The sequence below is a fragment of the Phyllopteryx taeniolatus genome, chromosome 12, assembly GCF_024500385.1.
Source record: "Phyllopteryx taeniolatus isolate TA_2022b chromosome 12, UOR_Ptae_1.2, whole genome shotgun sequence".
Taxonomy (NCBI): Eukaryota; Metazoa; Chordata; class Actinopteri; order Syngnathiformes; family Syngnathidae; genus Phyllopteryx; species Phyllopteryx taeniolatus.
In genome coordinates, this window is record NC_084513.1 from 5,417,438 (window position 1) to 5,443,544 (window position 26,107).

At 43.3% G+C, this 26,107-nt stretch overlaps 1 protein-coding gene across 1 annotated transcript in view; it reads right to left on the bottom strand.

Annotated features, from left to right (window-relative positions):
* lats2 (large tumor suppressor kinase 2) overlaps nt 1-20,710 on the bottom strand; it is a 46,791-nt gene extending 26,081 nt beyond the window's left edge. The window contains exons 1-2 of the mRNA XM_061792482.1: nt 20,522-20,710; nt 15,393-16,010 (exon numbers count right to left, since the gene is read on the bottom strand). Of these exons, the coding sequence (XP_061648466.1) occupies nt 15,393-15,755 (363 nt within the window). The 5' untranslated portion in view covers nt 15,756-16,010; nt 20,522-20,710. The remainder of the gene's footprint in view (nt 1-15,392; nt 16,011-20,521) is intronic.
* Between the last annotated feature and the right edge of the window lie 5,397 nt (nt 20,711-26,107).

The following is a 26,107-nucleotide window of genomic DNA, read 5'->3' on the forward strand; positions in this document are numbered from 1 at the left end:
CCTCCTCTCTCCCCCTCTAAAACATTTCCTCCTCAGTGGTTATGCAACCAGCCACATTGCTAGCTAATTTGCAGCTGGAGAAGTCCAGCGAGGAGAAGTCAACGGGAGCTGATAAGAGGCCAGTGGACTACATACGCAGTACAAACATACTCACTTTACAGCGACATACACACTCAATATTCACTTATTACAAAAAGACACACACACCTAAAAAAACTACACGAACAACACACACACAAAAACCATTAACACAAAATAACACACTACACACACAAGACAAACACAGAAATATAACCCCAATTCCAATGAATTTGGGGCGTTGTGTTAAACAAAAACAGAATATAATGATTTGACCTATATTTAATTGAATACACTAAAAAGACAAGATAATTAATGTTTAAACTGATCAACTTTATTGTTTTTAGCAAATAATCATTAACTAAATTTTATGGCTGCAACACGTTCCAAAAAAACTGGGACAGGTTCATGTTTACCATTGTGTTACATCACCTTTTCTTTTAACAACATTCAATAAACATTTGGGAACTGAGGACAATTGTTGAAGCTTTGTAGGTGGAATTCCTTCCCATTCTTGCTTGATGTACAGCTTCAGCTGTCCAACAGTCCGGGGTCTCCGTTGTCGTATTTTACGCTTCATAATGCGCCACACATTTTCAATGGGAGACAGGTCTGGACTATGGGCAGCCCAGTCTAGTACCCGCACTCTTTTACTACGAAGCCACGCTGTTGTAACACGTGCAGAATGTGGTTTGGCATTGTCTTGCTGAAATAAGCAGGGGCGTCCATGAAAAAGATGTTGCTTGGATGGCAGCATATGTTTCTCCAAAACCTGTATGTACCTTTCAGCATTAATGGTGCCTTCACAGATGTGTAAGTTACCCATGTCATTGGCACTAACACAGCCCCATACCATCAGAGATGCTGGCTTTTGAACTTTGCATCCATAACAGTCCGGATGGTTCTTTTCCTCTTTGGCCCGGAGGACACGACGTCCACAATTTCCCCAAAGAATTTGAAATGTGGACTCGTCGGACCACAGAACACTGTCGGGTTTTGATGCAGTGCCGCCTGAGGGAACACAGGTCACGGGCATTCAATGTTGGTGTTCGGCCTTGCCGCTTACATGCAGTGATTTCTCCAGATTATCTGAACTTTTTGATGATGATATGAACCGTAGATCCCTAAATTCCTGGCAATTGTACGTTTATGAATATTGTCCTTAAAACTGTTCGACTATTTTCTCACACACTTGTTCACAAAGAGGTGAACCTCGCCCCATCTTTGCTTTTGAATGCTGAGCAATTCAGGGAAGCTCCTTTTATAACCAATCATGGCACCCACCTGTTCCCAATTAGCCTGTTCAACTGTGGGATCTTCCAAACAGGTGTTTGTTGAGCATTCCTCAACTTCCGCAGTCTTTTTTGACACCTGTCCCAGCTTTTTTGGAACGTGTTGCAGCCATAAAATTCTAAGTTGATGATTATTTGCTAAAAACAATGAAGTTTAGTTTTATCAGTTTTATCAGTTTAAATATCTTGTCTTTGTAGTGTATTCAATTAAATATAGGTTGAACATGATTTGCAAATCATTGTATTCTGTTTTTATTTAGGTTTATCACAACGTCCCAACTTCATTGGAATTGGGGTTGTACTATATACACACACACACACACACACCAACACAAAAGTCACCCAATTCACACACAAGAAGCACAAACAAACCACACACACAAACACAAAACTCACCCAACACAAATACAAACAATGCACAACACACACAACACTCATCAACAGAAAACACACGTAACACAGCGCACACACACAATGTAAGAACACATACAAACCAAAACCATACGCAAAAAGGAACACACAGAACCATAAAACTCACCCAAAACACACACAACACACATACAAACCATGTACAACACAGACACATCAACACAAAATTCATCAACACACAAAGTTCACCCAACACACATGTAACACACACAGCACAAACAACACACAAGGTTGAGGTATGCCTATGATGAAAATAACAGGCCTCTCTCATCTTTTTAAGTGGGAGAACTTGCACAATTGGTGGCTGACTAAATACTTTTTTTGCCCCACTGTATATGAGGTACTGTGGTTGCTGGATGGTCCCGCATACATAGACAGGAGGGGGTCGGGGGTCGGTTAGGCGCTGGTGGCGACAACAAGGAACTGATCCACCCTGCTGCCATTGAATGTGGACTTCCTGCTTTGACAATGGCAGCAGTAGCAGCACACAGAGGGCCAGGAAGAGGCCTCCATTGTAAAATCATAATAATAAAGAGGCTCTCCAATACGTTAGTTAGCCTAACATTTTGCCAAGTTCAACTATCTGTGACCCTAACATCAACCCTATTCTAACTTAAAACTACATGCTAACCCAAGCCCTAAACTTAAACTACCGTCAACCAAATGCTGACGTAATCCTAACTTGAACTATGTGCTACTCGAAACTATTGTCTAAAATTACTGTTAGCCTAATGTTAACATTAGCAAACATAAACCCATCAAGAAGTTATCCTAAATTAGCTTAAACTAACAATGTCTTCCTAACTTTAAGGGTCAATTTCATATCCTGTAATTTGATCAAAAGACATATCCCACTGAATTTCATTTTAAAAATCAATTTTATTGATACAGGTATTTGAATTAGGGCTTTACAATTAATCAAATTATAATCGTGATTTTGGGTGCCATGATTAAATGAGCCTGATCGTTTTTTGTTTTTTTTTTACATTTAAAATATGGGCAATACTGCATATAAAAAGTGCTTCCTTTGTAGAAGTGCCCGCAACCTAGTCAGCCAGCCACCAGTGTGCGAACGCTTAATTAAGCTCCACACTGCGCTACAATGCCAACTTCAAACTAAAAGCCTAAAAAGGCATTGATGTCCAACTTAGTCATATATGAAGCTTTTATTTTGAAGTGGGTTTTCTCCGGGTACTCCGGTTTCCTCCCTCATCCCAAAAACATGCGTGGTAGGTTGATCGAAGACTCAAAATTGCCCGTAGGTGTGAATGTGAGTGCGAAGGGTTGCTTGTTTATATGTGCCCTGCGATTGGCTGGCGACCAGTTCATGGTGTACCCCGCCTCTCGCCCAAAGATAGCTGGGATAGGCTCCAGTAAGCCCGCAACCTCAGTGAGGATAAGCGGTACAAAAAAAAATGGATGGATGTATATGGATGAAGCGGCTGCCTTGACTTCAACTTTCCGGCTGGCCTGACCACAATGGAAAAAAAAAGCCCTGGAGTAAATAGAGAGGGAAATCACAACTGTTCTTTGCAGTTTGTGACCATGTAGGACTGACCAATGGTCAAGCAGAACAACAGACGTACAGTCCTTGACAATTCACTGTATTGACGACGGGGATTTTCAAATGAAAAGTCGGTGCTTGCAGACTAATGTTATTGCCTTCTATGCATAAACTGTATTTGCTTCCATTAAGATGCAATTCGTCACGAAATGAAATTTAATTTCATGCACTAAATCAATGCACTTACCAATCACTAAATGGGAAGAAGACCTTTCCATGTCCGCTGACTGTAACTACTGGATACAGATATGTAATGTTTAGAGCGATAAAAAACACAAATTTACAGCTTAGACAATATAAAGTGCTCCATAGAGCACACTTTACTCAGTACACTATGCATAAAATGGGCTTCTCTCCATCTATGCGCGCAATGCACCAAAAATACCCCAGACACCTATTTTCATGCTATATGGGAATGCACACAAATTCAATGCTTTTGGTCTTCGGTTCCACAGAAACTCAGTTAGAATTTCAGGATTCCACTTTTCCCAAGATTGTGTATACTTGGCGACTTAAGCATAATCCATCCATCCATCCATTTTCTGAGCCGCTTCTCCTCACTAGGGTCGCGGGCGTGCTGGAGCCTATCCCAGCTGTCATCGGGCAGGGGGCGGGGTACACCCTGAACTGGTTGCCAGCCAATCACTTAAGCATAATCGACCTCCCTAATAAATATTTACAATAGTTACTCGTCGCTTTAGCTACAGCTAAGAAAACAATTCTATTCAACTGGAAAAACAAGCTATTAACATCATCATCTCTAAATCTGGCGGCACGGTGCACGACTGGTTAGAGCGTCAATCCCTGGCCCCGCCTGTGTGGAGTTTGCATGTTCTCCCTGTGCCTGCGTGGGTTTTCTCCGGGCACTCCGGTTTCCTCCCACATCCCAAAAACATGCATTAATTGGAGACTCTACATTGCCCGTAGGTGTGACTGTGAGTGCGAATGGTTGTTTGTTTGTTTGTATGTGTCCTGCGATTGGCTGGCAACCAGTTCAGGGTGCACCCCGCCTCCTGCCCCAGCACGCCCGCGACCCTAGTGAGGAGAAGCGGCTCAGAAAATGGATGGATGGATGGATCTCTAAATCTCATCATAGAATATATTGTGTTAGAAAAAATATCAGCAAAACGAAAAAAAACAATTACATCTATACGTAGATAGCTGGTCACCCTTCCTCAACCCTTCCTAAGTCTAGACTCTTGATTCCTTTGCCTGGGTAGTGTGCCAACTGACATTAAGTATTCTTTGTTGTCGAGGTTGTTGTTGTAGTTTTATTATTATTCTATTTGTCATTCTCTATTTTTTCCTGATTCATTTATGTACTTGTGTTTTTTTTTTTTATTATTTGTATTTATTTATTTATTTTTCTTGTCTCTTTTCTCTCTCACACATTTTAGACCGAGTTTAGTTTTCGTCCCTGCCTGGTTTGCGGGGGTCCATCTCCCACACTCTGGGATGGGTAATGGGTGCTGGCTGGAGTGTGTATGTGGTGGGTTCCGGGGTCGGTGCTGCGGGGACGGGTGGGGCGGCCCTGTGGTTGTCCTGCCTGATGGGCCCGACCTGCATACCTCTTAATCACTCACCTAGCACAAACTCACATCACACATTTTTCTCACTAGGCACATCTGGGCACATACATATCCAGGGGTTCCTGGGGGACTGGTATGGGGTCGGGAGGGTGCAGGTGTCAGATGGGGTTTCAGCACGTCAGTGCCGTTTCCTGGTCCGAGCGCCCTGTGGGGCGGTGGGTTGGCTGGGGGGGGGGGGGTCATTAGGTCCCTGCGGCCTCCTCCGGGTGGCCGGTTGTCGGGGCGCTTAAGTAGGGCCAGCGGAACGCCCTGGGTCCTTCAGTGTGGGATGTGTCTCATCCACCGGCCTGCTCTCGGGTGGACTCCTGGGCCCGATCCCACCTTTCGATTGATTCGGTGGAGTCCTCAGCCAGTGCAGGCACAGCAATTACAGGACAGTTATGTCAGTCATTGTGCATGCGAAACGGTGTCAATTCACTTGCATGTGTCCACAGGCACACACACTTGGGAATTTTTCGCTGGGTGTGGGGCCACTCACTTATGACGACAAAGAACTCATGTATATGCGAATTGCTTGGGTATCCCCTCACTCACACACTTGTCCTACAGACGTTTATAATTTACATACCCACTCCCACCACGCTTCAGTTGTACAGCCGGGTTCACGACCCTTGTCCTGCAATCTTCTTCTCCTGTCTTTGTCCTGTCCTATCGTGTCCTGTCCTTCCCTCACAGGGTGTAGCACTACTGTCCCATACAACACTCCTAATATTTCATTTTTCTAGATATGTAATGATTGAATTTTCTCATCTTGTTTACAATTAGTGCTTTGTCCTTTGTCTTCATCTCTCACTCCCCTCTAGAAACTTTGGTCTGTTCGACCGATCGGCTCTAATTCTCAATAAATAATTAAAATACTAAGAAACCACAGCGGCAGCTTAAAAACTCCACTGTGACACAGTAAAACAGTTGGGGCATAAAATGGATACAGATCCTCCATGCTGCTTGACCTACCACCCGAACGAGAGAAAAAAAAAAAAGTTGCAATTTGTCATTGGACTTTGTAATACCACATTTATAAAGTTAACCCTTGCTAAAGTAGACTTTTTTTAGTTGTTTTTTTTTGTATTATCTATCATGTACAGTCCCCTCCAAAAGCCGTGATCGCCGTTCTGTCGAATCATGCTCTAAGGTTTCGGTGTGAGTGAAGTAATTTCATTAAAAATAAAGTAATTTAATTACAGTAACGTATTTTCACGACCATAGGTGCACCCTATTAAAAGGCGCAGTCTCAGTTACGGGGCCTATTTCTGTATTTAACACATACAGAAGGCGCACCGTATTATTGGGCGCAGGCATGGTAAAACATACGCTAGCTTAAAACACACAGTAGGATGCATGCATGCTAAAACAATGATTTTAAAAAGGCAGCTGGAGCAAAACTGAGTTGTATTTATTGAAGTATTTAACAATGTACTCACATTTTTTGATCAATCCTCATCCACAAATCCATCAATCCTCATGTTCTGTATCCGAAATAAACAGCTGGGCAAGTTCTCCATCAAACATGCCAGGTTCCCTCTCGTCATTGTCTGAGTCAGTCTCGTTGCCGTGCGGCTCCTCAGAAATGATGCCGGCTTTTACGAAAGCTCAAACAACAGTGCAAGCAGAGAAGTTAGCCCAAGCATCCACAATCCATTCACAAATTGCGGCGTAACTCGCCCGGCGCTGCCTCCTGGTCTTAGTAAAGATGTGTTCGCCATCTGTCATACATGGCTCCCATGCCGCTCGCAACTTCACTTTGAACGCCCTGTTTACAACAATGTCCAACGGTTGGAGTTCCTTCGTCATGCTCAGTTATTGCACTCAGTCGAATAGTGACTGTAGAGACTCTTCTCCCGGCTGTTCTTTCCTCATTAATCCATTGCTCGAGTTGGTCTTCCAAGGTCATCTCGCCTTGTTCCCGCGGAAACTCAGCTTCGTCTTCTTGACTTGGCGAAGCTCGTGTTCCTGCTTCTTCCACTTGCGAACCATGGATTCATTGATCTTTAATTCTCTCGCAGCTGCTCGATTCCCATTTTCCTCCACGTAACTAAAATAGCTTGCAGTCTAAACTGTGCTTTGTAAGCGTGTCTTTTCGTAGGTGCCATTTTCGACTGCGCTCAAGCCAGCCCCCACTCGTAAAGTAGCAGTCAAGCCAGCCGCCCCTAATTTTGTTCATACTAGGCATTACGGTAATAGGTCGCCAACTCGTGGCGAAAGCCACCTTCAAAATAAAAACTTCCCAATAATACGGACGTCAGTGCTCTTTGGTTAAGGAATACAACCAGCAAAGTTCATTTGAATCTTGAGATACATTAAAAAATGTAGTTTATTTGATATCTTAGGAAAAATAAATGGTAAATGGACTGCACTTATATAGTGCTTTATCTACATCATCACAGTGCCCAAAGCACTTTACAAAGCCTCACATTCACACACACATTCTTAAACCAATGGGCTACTGCTGCCATGCGAGTCCTACTGGGAGCAAATTAGGGTTCAGTATCTTGCCCGAGGACACTTCGACATGCGGACAGTCGTAGCAGGGATTCGAACCTGTTCTACCAACTGAGCCAAAGCCACCCCAACATAATCCCACTGGTATCGCAAGACTGGTCCACATCTGTGTGACAGACCACCAAGGACTCGACTAAAAAAACGTTTGATGAAGATCTGATATTGTATTTAAAAATAAAAGTCTCTGAAAACTTCATATTTTGCTGTCATTACACCTGACTGAGGCGGCACGGTGGACGACTGGTTAAAGCGTCTGCCTCACAGTTCTGAGGACCGGGGTTCAATCGCCAGCCCCGCCTCTGCGGAGTTTGCATGTTCTCCCTGTGCCTGTGTGGGTTTTCTCCAGGCACTCCAGTTTCCTCCCACATCCCAAAAACATGCATGCTAGGTTAATTGACGACTCTCAATTGCCCGTAGGTGTGAATGTGAGTGTGAATGGTTGTTTCTTTGTATGTGCCCTGCGATTGGCTGGCCACCGGTTCAGGGTGTACACTGCCTCCTGCCCGATGTTAGCTAGAATAGGCTCCAGCACACCCGCGACCCTAGTGAGGAGAAGCGCCTCAGAAAATGGATGGATGGATACCCCTGACAGAAAAATTCTGTTAAATAAAATGTATGAGATACGTCCGTATTATTGGGAGACTTTTATTTTGAAGGTGGGTTTCGCCACGAGTTGGCGACTTATTACCGTAATGCCTAGTATGAACAAAATTAGGGGCGGCTGGCTGGACTGCTACTTTAGGAGTGGAGGCTGGCTTGACCGCAGTCATTTTCGGGGGTCCTTAGCCAAACCGATGCACATACCTGAACTATATACCTACTGGGGGCATGTCTTTAGCATCCTCTGTCACGCGCACCCTTCCCTCTTTACGTCCGCATGCTGTCCTCGGTCACGTCCGCCTTCCTCTATCTAAAGCAGCGTGTCGGCAGGAAATGCTCCCAGTCAATCAAGCGGAGCGCTCAGCACATGAAAACATTTATAGATTTTGGAACTCTGTGCACACATAAGGCGCGCCGCATTATAAGGCGCCCGTCCATTTTGGAGAAAATTGAAGACTTTTAAGTGCGCCTTATGGTCGTGAAAATACGATAAGTTAGCACCCATTATTTCTGTCATGTAATGTTGGTTTGACCTGACTGATTAGAATCCTTGATCTGACTAGAGCAGTGATTTCCAACCTTTATGTAGCCAAGGAACATATCTTACAATTGAAAACTCTCAAGGCACACCAACAAACAAAAATGTCACAAAAGTGGATACATTAATTACTGTACAGGAAGTCCTCGAGTTACGACGCACTCGACCTACGACGTTTTGACTTTACAACGAATCACTCTTCAGTTTCTTCAGTACACCATATCACTGAATGAATCACTCTTCAGTTCCCCCCCTGCCTGACTGGCTGCTCATTGGTCATTCGCCGAAGTGAGTGACAATGCTGGCGTGCGGCGGCCAAGCTAAAAGAATGTATCATTTCATAAATTGATTCAAGTTCAGTTCGTTCACTAAAAAGATTAATTCTTCTGAAAGAAACGTTTGCGACTGAAACGACACTCGAAGCAGGCCGCCAGCGCGACTCACGAGTGACACAAACAGTCGACGGTAAGAAATAAGGTAAACAAGTAACGCCATCACCCAAAAAAAAAAAAAAAAAAAAAAAAACTGTACAAATACGTCGCCAAACCAGTCAAATTCATGTTATATTAAGCAGTCTCTCTGTTAATGTAGCTAGAAGCTAATCATGTGCATAGACACTAGTAACGCACGCTATGTTTGTATTGCATGGAGCGGTTCTGCTCATCAGTTGACACGAATGACATCTCATCCACACGGATAATATTGAACAATATTTCAAGTGAATCATGAAAAAGTCTCGTCGTGAAGACACGCCAACATGCTGTTGAGTCTGCTAGTTCAGAAGGAACAGGTGAGGCTCCTAATTTATTTTGTCTTATTACTGCATTAGCAAACAATAAACAACTACTGCATTTGACACAGAGTGGCTCAAAATGCCTCAGTTTAAGAAGTCATGGCTGTATGTGAGACAGCACGGTAAATTTAGCAGTTGCATTTATCTTCAGTTATTAAAAAAAATTTTTTTTTGTTCATTTGGTGATATTATTGCTACATTTTAGGGATATTTTGTTGATTGTGCAGAATGCACAAACCTACAGCTAAGAAAGGCCCAGGAAAGAGGGCTTTTTTCTTTTTTTTTTTTTTTTTTTAAGTTTGGAGCAGAAGTTCACAGAGCACCACAAAGACCAAGCATCTCTCACACTGGCTTTACAACAATGAATAGGGTTAGAGCATCATTTTCATGAGCAAAAAAAAACAACTCATTTTTATTGGTGCAGTTTTGATCTTTTCAATTAATAACAGAGCTCCGCAATCACAAGGAGAAGACCTGGCCACCTGCTTCAAAATTTCTGTCCATGGACATGATGCTATGGACCTAAATTTTGAAAAGGCTTTGCAATATCTTTTTAGGAAGCCATGTAAAATTCAATGCTCCAGTGAGGAGTGCAAACTCTGCAAGAAAATGTACACTTGTTGTTACTTTTGATTTGTTACCTACGTAATTTCTTATTTAAGTAAGCCATTATATTTTTATTGACGTTTCCTTTAAGTTCAGCCTGCCGGGCCAGCTGCCCATCACCGGAAATAGATTCCAGTCTTGTAGGAAAGACTGGAATGTCAATAAAACTACACACCCGTTGCATCAAGAAGTTTATAAGTGTATTGCCGCACCTGTGGAGAAAGTAAATGCTGTTCCCACCATATACTAACAGTTAAAAAATAACTGAGCTGAACTTTATTTATTTTGCACTTTGAAAGTAGTATTTGTATTTATTATTTATTGGGGTTATTTTTCATGGTTTTCTAATTAATTAATTTAATCTATCCCAATGTATAATAGAACTGCAGCCAATAAAACACACTATACCATAATAAACCAATTACGCCTCCTTACCTTAGATTTGGGCCAACTAAAAGCTCTGCTATGACTGTGATATATAATTACATAAATCTGACAGTTTGGATTTTTATAACAAAAGGTGTAAAATTAAATGAATAGTTTTATATTTCCAAGAACCTCACAGTTCTGAGGACCTGAGTTCAAATCCGGCCTCGCGTGTGTGGAGTTTGCATGCATAGGTTTTCTTCGGGTACTCCGGTTTCCTCCCACATCCCAAAGACATGCATGGTTGGTTGGTTGGTTGATGACTCTAAATTGCCCGTAGGTGTGAATGTGAGTGGGAGTGGTCGTTTGGCTACGTGTGCCCTGCAATTGGCTGGCGACTAGTTCAGGGTGTATCTTGCTTCTCGCCCAGAGTCAGCTGGGAGAGGCTCCAGCACGCCTGCGACACTCGTGATAAGTGGTATGGAAGATGGATGGATGGATGAAAAAGTGTTTCTTTTTGAAGAATGTAGTCCAGTATTTTAATGCAAGAGCGAGGGCACTTGTGACGTTATTTTCAGTCGAGAGCAGAGCCGATATTCCTCAACATGACTGCCCCCTGGGATTAATGAAGATTGATGAATTTATCGGATTGATTCTTATTCCACAAACGCAATATTAATCAGAATGCCATGTTTAGACTAGTTGGGGCACACGTCAAACACGTTGGAAGGCTTCATGTTTAAAATATTGACAGCTGAAATGTCTCCTTGAGGAAAGAAGCTATAGCAACGTCACGCCACGAAGTAATTTTTGAAGATTCATTTCCGCAGACTCATTTCCACATCACCTTAATTTTGTATTGATTGCATCACAAATTTCTCCCTTTTTATGCCCACGTACACCTCTGAAAATATCAGAACAATCGGCCCGGTATTTATTATTTTATCAACACGTTTCAGAGTCAGAATTTCGTTTTGACTCGCGTCCTGCATCTGAGATGCACATAAATGATTAGGGACGCATAAAACATGGCGAGTCTGCATCCACAGAGGCACAACTTGCCTCGCTCGATCGTGGCGACATACAGAGGTCAATAAGTGGCAGACCGCGGTCCGCGTATGAACCCAGAAGCAGTCCCATGCGTATCCACACCGTAGCCAAAAAGAAAGGTTATAATTCAAGACATACGGGGGGACACAAAGAGATTGCAGACTTTACGGTAGTGTTGAAATGTCCAATTGCATGAGAGTTCAGCCACCCCCTTCAGCCAATCAAATCTGTGCATATCTGAAATGCCATTATGAAACAAAACAAAAGTTTTGAACAAACATAACTTCTAAACCTCTGGTTCGGTTGTTAAGATTTATCCATCCATCCATCCATTTTCTGAGCCGCTTATCCTCACAAGTGTCGCTGGAGTGCTGGAGCCTATCCCAGCCATCATTGGGCAGGAGGCGGGGTACACCCTGAACTGGTTGCCAGCCACTCGCAGGGCACACATAAACAAAGAACCATTCGCACTCACATTCACACGTACGGGCAATTTAGATTCTTCAATTAACCTACCATGCATGTTTTTGGGATGTGGGAGGAAACCGGAGTGCCCGGAGAAAACTCACACAGGCACGGGGAGAACATGCAAACTCCACACAGGCGGGGCCGGGGATTGAACCCCGGTCCTCAGAACTGTGTGGCAGATGCGCACCGTGCCGCTGTTAAGATTTAGTAAATAAAAATATGTAAAATTGTTTGAAGACTTCACTGCTGTGTCAAGATACCAAACAAAAAAGGGTTAACTCAAACTTTACTTTTAAGTTCAGAGAACATTACACAGATGTGTTCATATGTTTTATTACCAGGGCAGAATTTTTAAGGTGTGTACAATTCTTTATTATGCTCCAATATTATTATATCAGTGGCGTCAAAAAAAAAAAAAAATTATTGTAAAGGTTTTTGGGAAAATATAGCATTCTAAAGCATTTTGCTATTATGGCAGGCCGAAAGACAATATATTGAGAGAGCAAGAGTAATGGATAACAAAAATATTGTATAAACAGTACAAAAGAAACAAGTAACAAAAGCAATACAAATCTGCAATATAGCGGGACCGCAAAGCAAAACCGTGACGTTAGCGGATGATTACTCTATTTGTATTCCAGGATGATAAATTGCAGGCACTCATTGTTCCAGGGCTGGGACTAATTGTTTCCATGACATGTGCATCCAGGACTCCCATAGTATCAAATGTAAAATGATCTATGCAGCAACGTCGAGCTTTGCAGATTCATTACACCATAAATGCCTCTAAGATGTCCCAATAGAGTGTTTCTGTAGCTGACATTGTGTGAGAGACGTGGACTTTGGCTGGCTGTCATAACATCGGATGACGAGGGCATCGATCTGCAGGCCAAAAGCGTTACATCACTTTATGTCTCAAATCTACGGCCGATCTTCACCAAACTTTATGAGGTGCATCCCTATTTATGCCCACTTACACCTCTGAAAATATTAGAACATTCGACCCGGTATTTCCGATTTTATGGAGCAAAACATTTTCCTCTCCATAGATCATTTGCATGAGGCTTGCAAGGATGTGGCACTCGCCTGCCCGCCATGTTTGTATGTTTTTAATGACACCGTAATAAATTGGTAATTTTTCAGCATATTAAATTAGCGATTGTGGATTGAACATAATTTTGGAGTCCTAGCTCTTGGTCATATGATAGTGCAACGATATATGACAGCAATATAAGGTGTGATGATATCAATGAGAAGGTGAAGGAAATCAGGATGTGGTGGTATGGATGTGATGAGGATGGAGAAAGAAGACCCTGTTAGGGAGACTATGACTATACAGGTAAAAGGAAAAAGACAAAGAGGAAGGGCAAAGAAGAGCCTGAAAGAAAAAGTACATCAGGATTTGCTCCACTTCAAAGTGAAGGCAGAGGGTGCTCAGAACAGGAGTTCCTGGAGGTTAAAGACAAGTGCAGCCGACCCGGCAGTTTAGTGGGAAAAGGCGTAGGAGAGAGAGATAAGCGTATACCAACTTGAACAAAGCTGGTGTTTTGAAACTCAAGCAAGCAGTCTTTTTTAAAATTTTATTTCAAGAAAAGTTATCATTTTGGAGGTGATGGGATTCCACTCGACAGCTACGCTATACTGTACACCGTGTGCAGCATTATTCCGTAATAAAGTATTTTGACAATATCATGACTTTTAGGCATACTGTATATCCTAGCTCCCAACTGGAATAACTTGAATTCTTAATGGATTTAAGAAGAAGAAGAATCACCTTTTATTGTCATGAACATGCATGCATGCACACGAAATTTGTTCTCTGTATTTTACCCATCACAGTGAACACATACACGTTAGTGGAACCCACTGGAGCAGGGGGCAGCTGAAGTGCCCGGGGAGCATATCAGGGTATCAGTGTTTTGCTCAAGGACACCACAGCCGTGAGTCCGGGGGATGTTGGCGGATGATCCACTCGGGGTCTTGAACCTATGTCCCCCACGGTGGCAGGCGATGATCTTAACCATTGGTCCACAGCTGCCCTACAGTGTGTGGCCTTGGGAGCTCACCAAACTATTTAATGGTGTGCGTAATTATGAGGCAGTTTCATTTCTTTAGGCAAAATGGGCCCAAAAAAGAGAGATTTAAGTGACTCTGAAAAGTCAAACATTATCAAAAGTCTCTCAGAGGGATGCAGCACTGTTAAGATATCTAAAATTTTGATGCGTGATGCGACACTAGTGAGGATAAGCGGTACAGAAAATGGATGGATGGATGGATGGATCACAGAACCTTCAAACGTTTTGTCGAGAATAGTCACCAGGATTGTAAGAAATGCGTTGAAAGAAAGGATTTGAGAAGAATCAAGTGTGAAGCTACCAGGAACCCATTATCTTTAAGTTCTGTCATATTTCAGAATTGCAACCTACCTAAAATACCTCGAAGTACAAGATATTTAGTGTTGAGAGACATGGCCAAGGTAAGGAAAGCTGAAAAAAGACTGCCACTCAACAAGACACATAAGTTGAAGTGTTCAGACTGGGCCAAGAAATATATGAAGAAAGATTTCGCAAAGGTTTTATGGACTGATGAAATGAGAGTAACTCTTGATGGACCAGATGGATGGGTCCATGGCTGGATCACTAACGGGCACAGAGCTCCAGAGAAGGGTGGCTATATTGGTCACTTTTTTGTTTTTTAAATATACATCAGTTTCTATCAATTTCTATTGGAAATTTTAGTTGTTTGTTTATAATTCTCACTTAAATGAAAATAAAAGTGAAATGGGGTTGGGGGGGTATTATTTAGCGGTAGTTGCGTAATAATTCTGCACACCAAAAGCTGCCCAGTAATTGTTCACATATTGATATTCTCCTAAGAAAGCCTAAATTTCTCTTTTACTTTCTTAAACATTCTTGTTTGAGGTTTATTAAGATTTTGGATTAACCAAAAGCACTGTGGTTGGTGATTAATAAAAATAATCCTCAAAAATAAGACTTGCCTAATAACTGCACTGGGTGTATAAATGAGTGAATACTGCCACTCTATCATAAAATACATTCCTTTTTCCACAACGGATATGCAATGAATTTGGTCTTCGCTTCTGCCCTCTACGTCACACCAAGACATGGGGGTCTGTCGAGTTTGGAGATGAAAAAGGTGTGTTCCAAATGCATTTTGTTATTTAACAGTTGCTCCAAAAATGATTGATTTTGGAAATGACTGCCACTTTCATTTTCTTGAGCAAAAAATACATAAAGACAACTTGTTGGTGAAATATGGACCACGAAGACCACATATGTCCTTTAACTGGCCTTAAGATTAAAAGGAGGTGCTTGGGGGGGGGGGGGGGGGGAGAAAAACAGAGAACCCCTTGTCTAAACTAGCTGTTAGTCTATCATTGCCGTGTGCCCAAGGTAGCCGTTGAAAGATAACAGTTTTGAGGGAGAAGAGCTGCGTTCCAGTGGAAGGAAAGGAAAGACATACTGTAGTAGTGGTGGTAGTGAAATAGTGGGCATGTCACCTGGTCACATCCGGCGTTGACGAGCTCCTGCAGCATCTGCCGGTTGACCTCGACGGCTGGTTGACTGGACCCCGACGAGGCTCCTGACTCGTTGGCAAAGGGCATGAGCGACTTGCGGATCTCACGCAGGGCACTCTGGTAGTTGTTGAACTTCTGCGGCGGCCGCACGGGCTGCTGTCGCCCGCCCGCGTCCTTGCCGCCCTTGCAGTCGGTGGGGCGGCCGGCGCCCTCGGCCCGCTGGCCACCCCCATGCAGTGCCTGGCTCACCAGCTTGGCTGGCTGCTTCAGGCCCTCCTTGATCTCCTGGAGCCTTTGGCGTGTGTTGCCCACGTAGGGTGCTGCCGGGAACGTCTTGGGCCTCATGGCCGCGGTGCCCGTAGGTCAAGCAATACAGTTGTCACAGTTGGTGGTTGACCTAAATAGATAATGAAGACTCTCCTGTAGCAGATCAGAGATTGTTGTCGCTTGTTTGTTTGTCTGAGGCCCTGGGGGTACCGGCGGGGGTTCTACAGGTGCTCCATGGTGTGGCTTTCAGGGCTCGGGTTCCAGCTTATTCCAGGAAATGCAGCCGCTCACAAGGGTGCCACTGAGCCAAACCATGACGCTGCCAATCTGCTCCTGTGAAAGAAGGAGGGCAGCAAAGAGTTAATGCCTGGACCAGTCCACCCAAAGACGGCACCAGCAACAAAAATGTGACTAAATAGACGTTCGAGCAGAATGCATTTTGATGAAGATGGTGTGGATGGAATGGAAAGTGCCCGTGGAATCCCAAGTGTCTACCTTTAGTGGCCCCTGCCCCAGCGGAGTCCCCCGCCCTCACCCCCAACCCCCTTGTGGTTAACGCATAGCACAATCGCACAAGTCAGCGTGTAACTGCATACTTGTATGGCGTGGTCATCGGTGTACACTCGACAACCACCTGTGGAGAGTGCAACGAGTCTGGCGTGCAAGACAAAATCGAAACACAGTGGGAACCCTTTGGAATTTCTTACATTTCTGCATAAATCGATCATCAAATGTAGTCTGCTATGCATCTAAATCATAAGAATAAACAGTCTGCTTAATCTAATACCATACAAACAACGATATGTATAGGACAGGGAGGAAAAAGTAAGTGAATAAGTGGTTGGTTGAACATCCTTTGACAGCAACAACCTCAACCAAATGTTTCCTGTAGTCGCAGCTCAGACGTGCATCTATCAGAATTAATTTTGGACCATTCCTGGACCAAAAGACAGCTCATAACTCACAAAACGCAGAGGTTTAACTCGGGTGCTGTCCAATTCTTCTGATCATCCTTAAGATGGTTCTACACCTTCATTGGAGTCCAGCTTTGTTTGATTACACTGATTGGCCTTGATTAGGAAAGCCACACCCCTGTCTATATAAGACCTTACAGCTTACAGTGCATGTCAGGGCAAATGAGAATCATGAGGTCAAAGGAACTGCCTGAAGAGCTCAGAGACAGCATTCTGGCAAGGCACAGATCTGGCCAAGGTTACAAAAAAAACTAAACAATAAATTTGGCTGCACTTCAGGTTCCTAAGAGCACAGTGGCCTCCATAATCCTGAAATGGAAGACGTTTGGGACGATCAGAACCCTTCCTGGAGCTGGCCGTCAGGCCAAATTGAGCAATTGGGGGAGAAGAGCCTTGGTGAGAGAGGTCAAGAAGAACCCAAAGATCACTGTGGCTGAGCTACAGAGATGCAGTCGGGAGATGGAAGAAAGTTCGAGAAAGTCAACCATCACTGCAGCCCTCCACCAGTCGGGGCTTTATGGTAGGTCGACGGAATCCTCTTCTCAGTGAAAGACATGAAAGCCTGCATGGAGTTTGCTAGAAGAAAAAAAAAACCTGAATGACTCCAAGATGATGAGAAATAAGATTCTCTGGTCTGATGAGACCAAGATAGAAATTGTTGGCCTTAATTCTAAGTGGCATGTGTGGAGAAAACGAGGCATTACTCATCACCTGTACAATACAGTCCCAACAGTGAAGCACCATGCTGTGGGGGAGTTTTTCAGCTCCTGGGACAGGATGACTGGTTGCAATCGAAGGAAAGATGAATAAGGCCAAGTACAGGGATATCCTGGACGAAAACCTTCTCCAGAGTGCTCAGAACCTCAGACTGGGCCGAAGGTTCACCTTAAAAAAAAAAGACAACGACCTAAGCACACAGCTAAAATACCGAAGGAGTAGCTTCAGAACAACTCCGTGACTGTTTTTGAATGGCCCAGACAGAGCACTAACGTAAACCCAATCGAGCATCTCTGGAAAGACCTGAAAATGGCTGTCCACCAACGTTCACCATCCAACCTGACAGAACTGAAGAGGATCTGCAAGGAGATGATCCCCAAATCCAGGTGTGAAAAACTTGTTGCATTATTCCCAAAAAGACTCCTGGCTGTATTAGCTCAAAAGGGTGCTTCTACTAAATACTGAGCAAAAGGTCAGAATAGTTATGGCTGTGTGATATTTCAGTTTTTCTTTTTTAATAAATCTGCAAAGATATCAACAATTCAATTTTTTTTCTGTCAATATGGGGTGCTGTGTGTACATTAATGTGGAAAAAAATGAAATGATTTTAGCAAATGGCTGCAATATAAAAAAGAAACATTTCTGAATACTTTCCGTACCCACTGTAAGTACATCCTATTATTTGAGCGTAAGTCTGACTAAAACAACTACATTTCATACAAGTGCAGTGGTGCTTAGTGAAGATTTAGGAGTGTCACAACTTACATCTATTCAGAGCTAGAAGTCGTCGCTTGGTTGATATTTTTATTTTTGCTATTTTTTAAAGTCAGCAATATATGTGCAAAAGGGGTCAAACTGACATTCCTATACTAACGTGCTGTAAAATGGCTAATTATTGGACTACAAGGTGTCTGAAAAGGGGAACAGCTAATTTCCCAAACTGTATTAGGTCAAATGTCAAAGCTACAAAGGTGACAAAAATGGTGTATCACTACAAGTAACAAAATTTTCTTTTTCCTCAGAATTTAGCTTAATTTTTCAGTGTTCCAGGATTTTTTATTTATTTATTTTTTTAAATTGCATGTTCCCAAAATACCATGGGTATTAAAACAGAACCTTGGGGGATATCCCTAAAAGTCTGACAGTGGATTTGTTGGGTCAGAAATAGGGGGTGCAAAATTCCTACCTCAATAGGAGGTAAATATTGGACAACAAGGTGCGTTTTGGACCTCTTACAGGTCCAAAAGGGAGAGAGAGAGAGAGAGAGGTATGATGCCAAAGTGTATTAGCTCAAATGTCAATGGTACAAAGGTGACAGTGACAACACAGTTTACCCAAAAATTTACTCTTTCTGGGAATGTAGCCTAACTTTTGAGTGTTCCCAAAATGTCAAGTTGACAAAGCGATAGTGACAACACCGTGTGTTTTCATGAGAATATAGGTTTGGGGTATTCTAGAATGAACAAAGTAATGAGTGTCCCCAAAATGTCAAGGGTATAAAAACAGAACCTTGGGGGACAACCCTAACAGTCTGACAAATTTAACAGTGCAACTTTCCCCCCTCTGAAATAAGGATAGAAAATGATAAATTTACATTACAACAATAATGTACTGTAATAATGCAAATAAAATGACTACTAAGTGCATTTTGCACCTTTTCTAGGTTCCAAAAGAGGAACATGCATGTATCATGGTACAAAAGCAAAAGTGACGACACCATGTACCCCTAAAAGCACCAATGTAGTTTTTTAATGCACCAAAATTCTAGACCAGTGGTGGGAAAGCTACGCCCCGTGGGCCACATCCGGCCCGTTGATCATTACAATCCAACCCACAAAAGATTGGTACAGAATCACCCAAATCATATAAAAACCATGACTACATTCATTTGACCTTGTCCTGTAATGCCGAGTGGTTCCACCAGGTTGTGCTGTAATGCCCAGTGGTTCCACCAGGTAGCGCAGAAGGTGCAGTGATACATTGACTTGACTGTTCTGTTTTTACTCTGCTACTGCTCTGAACCCTTCTTCAACCATGAGTGGGCCAGAGAAAACAAAGTCAACAGTGAGTGCCCAGTGTTAAATATAGAATGGACTACTAAATACTTTTTCACTGAAGTCTGGTCAAAGGCTGTATGTCTAATTAGTTGAGAAACCATTGCTGTTTCAGAGGAATATAACATCAGCAGTCACTTTTCTACCAAGCATGCTGATTATCCTAACAGCCAATCAACGCAGGAACTGATGGCTACAGTTCAGTGGTTAAAATCAAGCTTGCAGGCTCAGCAAAACACCTTTATCTGTTTATCTGCATCTTTATAAGTGCCATCCAAGATTCAGTCACACAAGACCCTGAAACAGCGCCACGGGAGCTGCAGATGGAACTGATTGATCTCCAATATGATACTTTCTTAAAAGAGAAGTCCAACTCTCAAACTGGATGAGTTTTATGCTTCATTTAGTGCAGACAAATTTCCAAAAATCTGGAATATGGCACAGAGAATGCTGGTGGTGTTTGGCTCTACATGTCTATGAACAGACTTTTTGTGTGATTAATTGCCACAACAAAACTAACACCAAACTTTGATGCACTGGCAAAAAAAAAGGTGATCCACAAAACAACACTGTTCCCATTAAAAGTAAATCTAAGTATTAACAGTACAGTGCATTTTTGTGTGTGTGTTTATTTTCTATATGTAAGCATCTGGTCCTGGCTTGGCCCGCCTGTCAAATTTTAAGTCAATGTGGCCCCTGAGCCAAAACGTTTGCTCACCCCTGTTCTAGACACACATCAGGATTTTAGCCGCACCAATAACCCCACCTTAACAGGAATGACATGAAATAACTTTAAGTATACATTGTCCATATTGGCAGGAGAAGTTAAAAACAACAGAGTGAGCTAAGTTGCTAATTAGCACCCCCCTCACTCGTGCCCTCGCCCCCTTCACGCAGGACGGTAGAAAAAAATATATGTGGAAACCCCAGTTCGGTTCACTTTCAGGCCGCTCGGCTTGCCTCTTAAAACAGACTTTAAATGCAGAAACCTACTCCTAAATGGTGCGAAGTCGCCATTTTGTCCCTTTTTCGTTGAAAAGACCACCACACATCACTCGCACTGCAGCACTCCCTTCCCCAAAAAGTACAGTCCACCTACCATGTGATGTAAAAGCAGCGATTAAACCTTCTTTTAAAAGTCCTCGTCGGGCTTTGGAGCTATTCGTCTGGCTCAGAAGGGACGAAAACTGGATGAAGAGGACGAATAAGTCGCAATAGTAGTAGTAGCAGTGATGGTAACGGACTCCATTTTCTCCAACAGGCTGAAAGTGAAGTTAAAAAAAAAAAAAAGTTGGACACTCGCTGCATTGTTAACATTCCACAGGTCACGTGACCACACCGATGCGCGTCACAGCCGGGCCACGCAAAGATCGTCCCCGCGTGAGAAGATGTTCCGCAAAAATACCTGTGGACGACAGGAAAGGCGATACATTCGAGCAAATAAATCAGCGTAGAGTGGGATATCTTTCTAACCCTCACATGCCACTAATTTCGGTCTATGTAGTTTTATGTTAATTAACATTATTGGATGGTCAAAATATTAAGCAAGCTGCAATCAAAATAAGCAAAAATTATAATATTATTATCTTTACAAAGGAAGAATTGTGGATCTTATGCAAGTGTAACTAGTAAAGTGGCTAAAGACTGTTTCCCAACCTTTCCTGAGCCAAGGCCCATATTTTAAATTGGAGAAATGTCACAATACACTGTTATTTTTGCAACTATCCTACCTTATACATACCCTTAACTGTGACGAATGAGTGTAGACGAATTAATTTTCCGCCCTGTGGGAATTCTGATGTTTTTTTAAGTGTGTGGAAAAGAGGTACAACATGTTAAAGGAGACATTGTGCACCCCCCCCCCCCCCCCCCCCTATCCCCAGTTATCTTAGCAAAATACCCAATGGATGAAGAATCAGAGACATGTTTTTACAGCATATTGTATTTCTTGCTATTGCATTGTAATTGGCTCCTTTTAGGGGCGGATTAGTTACTTTCCATATGGTGTCCCTTTTATACTACAGTTCAAATCATAAGTTTGCATTCACTAAATGAAGCCGTATGATCTTTTTTTCTTCTTCTCAGTTTGACATGAAATCAAGCTTTCCCAGTTTTAGGTCAGTTAGGATTACCTAAAAAATATTTGGTAAATGCCAGAATAATGAAGGGATACATTATATTTTTTATGGAATTTTTGGGCTAATCTCTTGAGGTGTTGCTTCAGTATTTCCAGATATAGTTCTTTCCTCATGATGCCATGTGAAGTGCACCAGTCCCTTCTTGGGCAAAAGAACCCCACAACATGATGGTGCCACCCCTGTGTTTCAGTTGGGAGGGTGTTCTCAAACTTCCAAGCTTCCTCCATTTTCCTCCAAATGTAACAATGCTCATTATGGCCAAACAGTTCCATTCTAGTTTTGTCAGACCACGGGACATGTCCCTAAAAATTAAGTCATTTGTCCCTGTGGGCATTTGCAAACTGTACTCTGGCTTTTTCAATGTTTCTTTTGGAATAATGGCTTCTTCCTAACAGATTGAATTTTTAATCCATGTCCTTACTGTACTCATTTGACTGTGGCTAATGACAGATCTTCCAAGTTTCAGCCAGCATCTTCAGAAGGTCTTGATTTTGTTCTTGGGTTGATTATGCACATTTTGGACCAAAACACATATGATAGCTGGACATTCCTATGCTGTTTATACTTGCTTAAAATTGTTTGAACAGATGAAGTTGGCACCTTGAGGCATCTGGAAATTGCACCCAAGGATGAACCAGAGTTGTGCAAGTCCACTATTCTCTTCCTGCTATCTTAGCTAATTCCTTTTAAACTTCCCATGATGCGACACGAAGAAGCAGTGTTTATGGAGTGCCTTCAGATACATACACGTGATGTCTCTAATTAACTCAAATGCTGCCAATAAACCTATCAGAAGATTCCAAAGACATGGCATCATCATCTGTGTTTTCCCCAAATAGTTGAAAGGCATAGTAATCTTATTGTACTGGCAGGGACGGCTCTAGGATCAGAGGTTTGAGGGTGCTGCAATTCATTTTAGCGGTGCTTCAACAACTCTAAAAAATGGGCCAGAAACTCCTACGACAATCAGTACGCTATTCAGTAGCACCATGGCTTTAATATTAGTACACGTGCTGTACATGACACAACAACTAACCTCTCTCAATCCAATCAAAAAGAGGACAGTGATATTGTCTGACCACCTGAATCGTTTCCTAGGTATATAAAAACCTCAGCCAACTCCTACCCAACAACCGAAACAGTGACCTCGGATTAAATGCACCAAAAATAAGGACTGGTAATGATGATTGTGTGTTGGTACTGAGTGGTTGAAGCCAGGCATTTAGTCGATATCACTGGAAGACAGCATATTAATGCAGCCCTATGGGGGGCACAAGTCAGTGCAAACTGTAGGCCGGTCCCAAGCCCGGATAAATGCAGAGGGTTGCGTCAGGAAGGGCATCCGGCTTAAAACCTTGCCAAACAAATATGAGCGTTCATCCAAAGAATTCCATACCGGATCGGTCGTGGCCCGGGTTAACAACGTCCGCCACCGGCGCCGTCAACCAGCAGGGCGCTGTTGGAAATTCAGCTACTGTGGGTCGAAGTCGAAGTCAAAGAAGAAGAAGAAGAAGAGGTGGAAAGCGGGTTCTTCGGCAGAAAGAGAAGAGGAAAACACAGAGCCTAGAACTGAATGTGGGGACTTTGAATGTTGGGACTATGACAGGAAAATCCCGGGAGTTGGTTGACATGATGATTAGGAGAAAGGTTGATATATTGTGTGTCCAGGAGACCAGGTGGAAAGGCAGTAAGGCTAGAAGTTTAGGGGCAGGGTTTAAATTATTTTACCATGGTGTAGATGGGAAGAGAAATGGAGTCGGGGTTATTTTAAAAGAAGAGTTGGCTAAGAATGTCTTGGAGGTGAAAAGAGTATCAGATCGAGTGATGAGGCTGAAATTTGAAATTGAGGGTGTTATGTGTAATGTGATTAGTGGCTATGCCCCACAGGTAGGATGTGACCTAGAGGTGAAAGAGAAATTCTGGAAGGAGCTAGATGATGTAGTTCTGAGCATCCCAGACAGAGAGAGAGTCGTAATTGGTGCAGATTGTAATGGACATGTTGGTGAAGGTAATAAGGGTGACGAAGAAGTGATGGGTAAGTACGGTATCCAGGAAAGGAACTTGGAGGGACAGATGGTGGTAGACTTTGCAACAAGGATGCAAATGGCTGTAGTGAACACTTTTTTCCAGAAGAGGCACGAACATAGGATGACCTACAAGAGCGGAGGTAGAAGCACACAGGTGGATTACATCTTGTGCAGACGATGTAATCTGAAGGAGGTTACCAACTGTAAGGTAGTGGTAGGGGAGAGTGTGGCTAGACAGCATAGGATGGTGGTGTGTAAGATGACTCTGGTGGTGGGGAGGAAAATTAGGAAGACAAAGGCAGAGAAGAGAACCATGTGGTGGAAGCTGAGACAGGACGAGTGTTGTGCAGCTTTTCGGGAAGAGGTGATACAGGCTCTCGGTGGACGGGAAGAGCTTCCAGAAGACTGGACTACTGCAGCCAAGGTGATCAGAGAAGCAGGCAGGAGAGTACTTGGTGTATCTTCTGGCAGGAAAGGAGAGAAGGAGACTTGGTGGTGGAACCTCACAGTACAGGAAATCATACAAGGAAAACGGTTAGCTAAGAAGAAGTGGGACACTGAGAGGACCGAGGAGAGGCGAAAGGAATACATTGAGATGCGACACAGGGCAAAGGTAGAGGTGGCAAAGGCAAAACAAGAGGCATATGATGACATGTATGGCAGGTTGGACACTAAAGAAGGAGAAAAGGATCTATACAGGCTGGCCAGACAGAGGGATAGAGATGGGAAGGATGTGCAGCAGGTTAGGGTGATTAAGGATAGAGATGGAAATATGTTGACTGGTGCCAGCAGTGTGCTAGGTAGATGGAAAGAATACTTCGAGGAGTTGATGAATGAGGAAAATGATAGAGAAGGGAGAGTAGAAGAGGCAAGTGTGGTGGACCAGGAAGTGGCAATGATTAGTAAGGGGGAAGTTAGAAAGGCATTAAAGAGAATGAAAAATGGAAAGGCAGTTGGTCCTGATGACATTCTTGTGGAGGTATGGAAGCATCTAGGAGAGGTGGCTGTGGAGTTTTTGACCAGCTTGTTCAATAGAATTCTAGTGCGTGAGAAGATGCCTGAGGAATGGAGGAAAAGTGTACTGGTGCCCATTTTTAAGAACAAAGGTGATGTGCAGAGCTGTGGCAACTATAGAGGAATAAAGTTGATGAGCCACACAATGAAGTTATGGGAAAGAGTAGTGGAGGCTAGACTCAGGACAGAAGTGAGTATTTGCGAGCAACAGTATGGTTTCATGCCTAGAAAGAGTACCACAGATGCATTATTTGCCTTGAGGATGTTGATGGAAAAGTACAGAGAAGATCAGAAGGAGCTACATTGTGTCTTTGTAGATCTAGAGAAAGCCTATGACAGAGTACCCAGAGAGGAACTGTGGTACTGCATGCGGAAGTCTGGAGTGGCAGAGAAGTATGTTAGAATAATACAGGACATGTACGAGGGCAGCAGAACAGCGTTGAGGTGTGCTGTCGGTGTGACAGAAGAATTTAAGGTGGACGTGGGACTGCATCAGGGATCAGCCCTGAGCCCCTTCCTTTTTGCAGTGGTGATGGATAGGCTGACAGATGAGGTTAGACTGGAATCCCCGTGGACCATGATGTTTGCAGATGACATTGTGATCTGCAGTGAAAGCAGGGAGCAGCTGGAGGAACAGTTAGAAAGATGGAGGCATGCACTGGAAAGAAGAGGAATGAAGATTAGCCGAAGTAAAACAGAATATATGTGCATGAATGAGAGGGGTGGTGGGGGAAGAATGAGGCTACAGGGAGAAGAGATGGCAAGGGTAGAGGACTTTAAATACTTGGGGTCAACCGTCCAGAGCAATGGTGAGTGTGGTCAGGAAGTGAAGAAACGGGTCCAAGCAGGTTGGAACGGGTGGAGGAAGGTGTCAGGTGTGTTATGTGACAGAAGAGTCTCTGCTAGGATGAAGGGCAAAGTTTATAAAACAGTGGTGAGGCCAGCCATGATGTATGGATTAGAGACAGTGGCACTGAAGAGAAAACAGGAAGCAGAGCTGGAGGTGGCGGAAATGAAGATGTTGAGGTTCGCTCTCGGAGTGACCAGGTTGGATAAAATTAGAAATGAGCTCATCAGAGGGACAGCCAAGGTTCGATGTTTTGGAGACAAAGTTAGAGAGAGCAGACTTCAATGGTTTGGACACGTCCAGAGGAGAGAGAGTGAGTATATTGGTAGAAGGATGATGACGATGGAGCTGCCAGGCAAGAGAGCTAGAGGAAGACCAAAGAGAAGGTTGATGGATGTCGTGAGGGAAGACATGATGGCAGTTGGTGTTCGAGAGGAGGATGCAGGAGATAGGCTCTCATGGAAAAGGATGACGCGCTGTGGCGACCCCTAACGGGACAAGCCGAAAGGAAAAGAAGAAGACTGGAAGACAGCATATTGCTCTGGTTACCGAGAGCAGTCGGGGAGGGATTGGGTGGAGCAAAACATTTTTGAGCCAATGGGGGGTTATTGTTAATATATTACGTTACAACCGTACTGTGGTTTCACAGATTGCTAGGT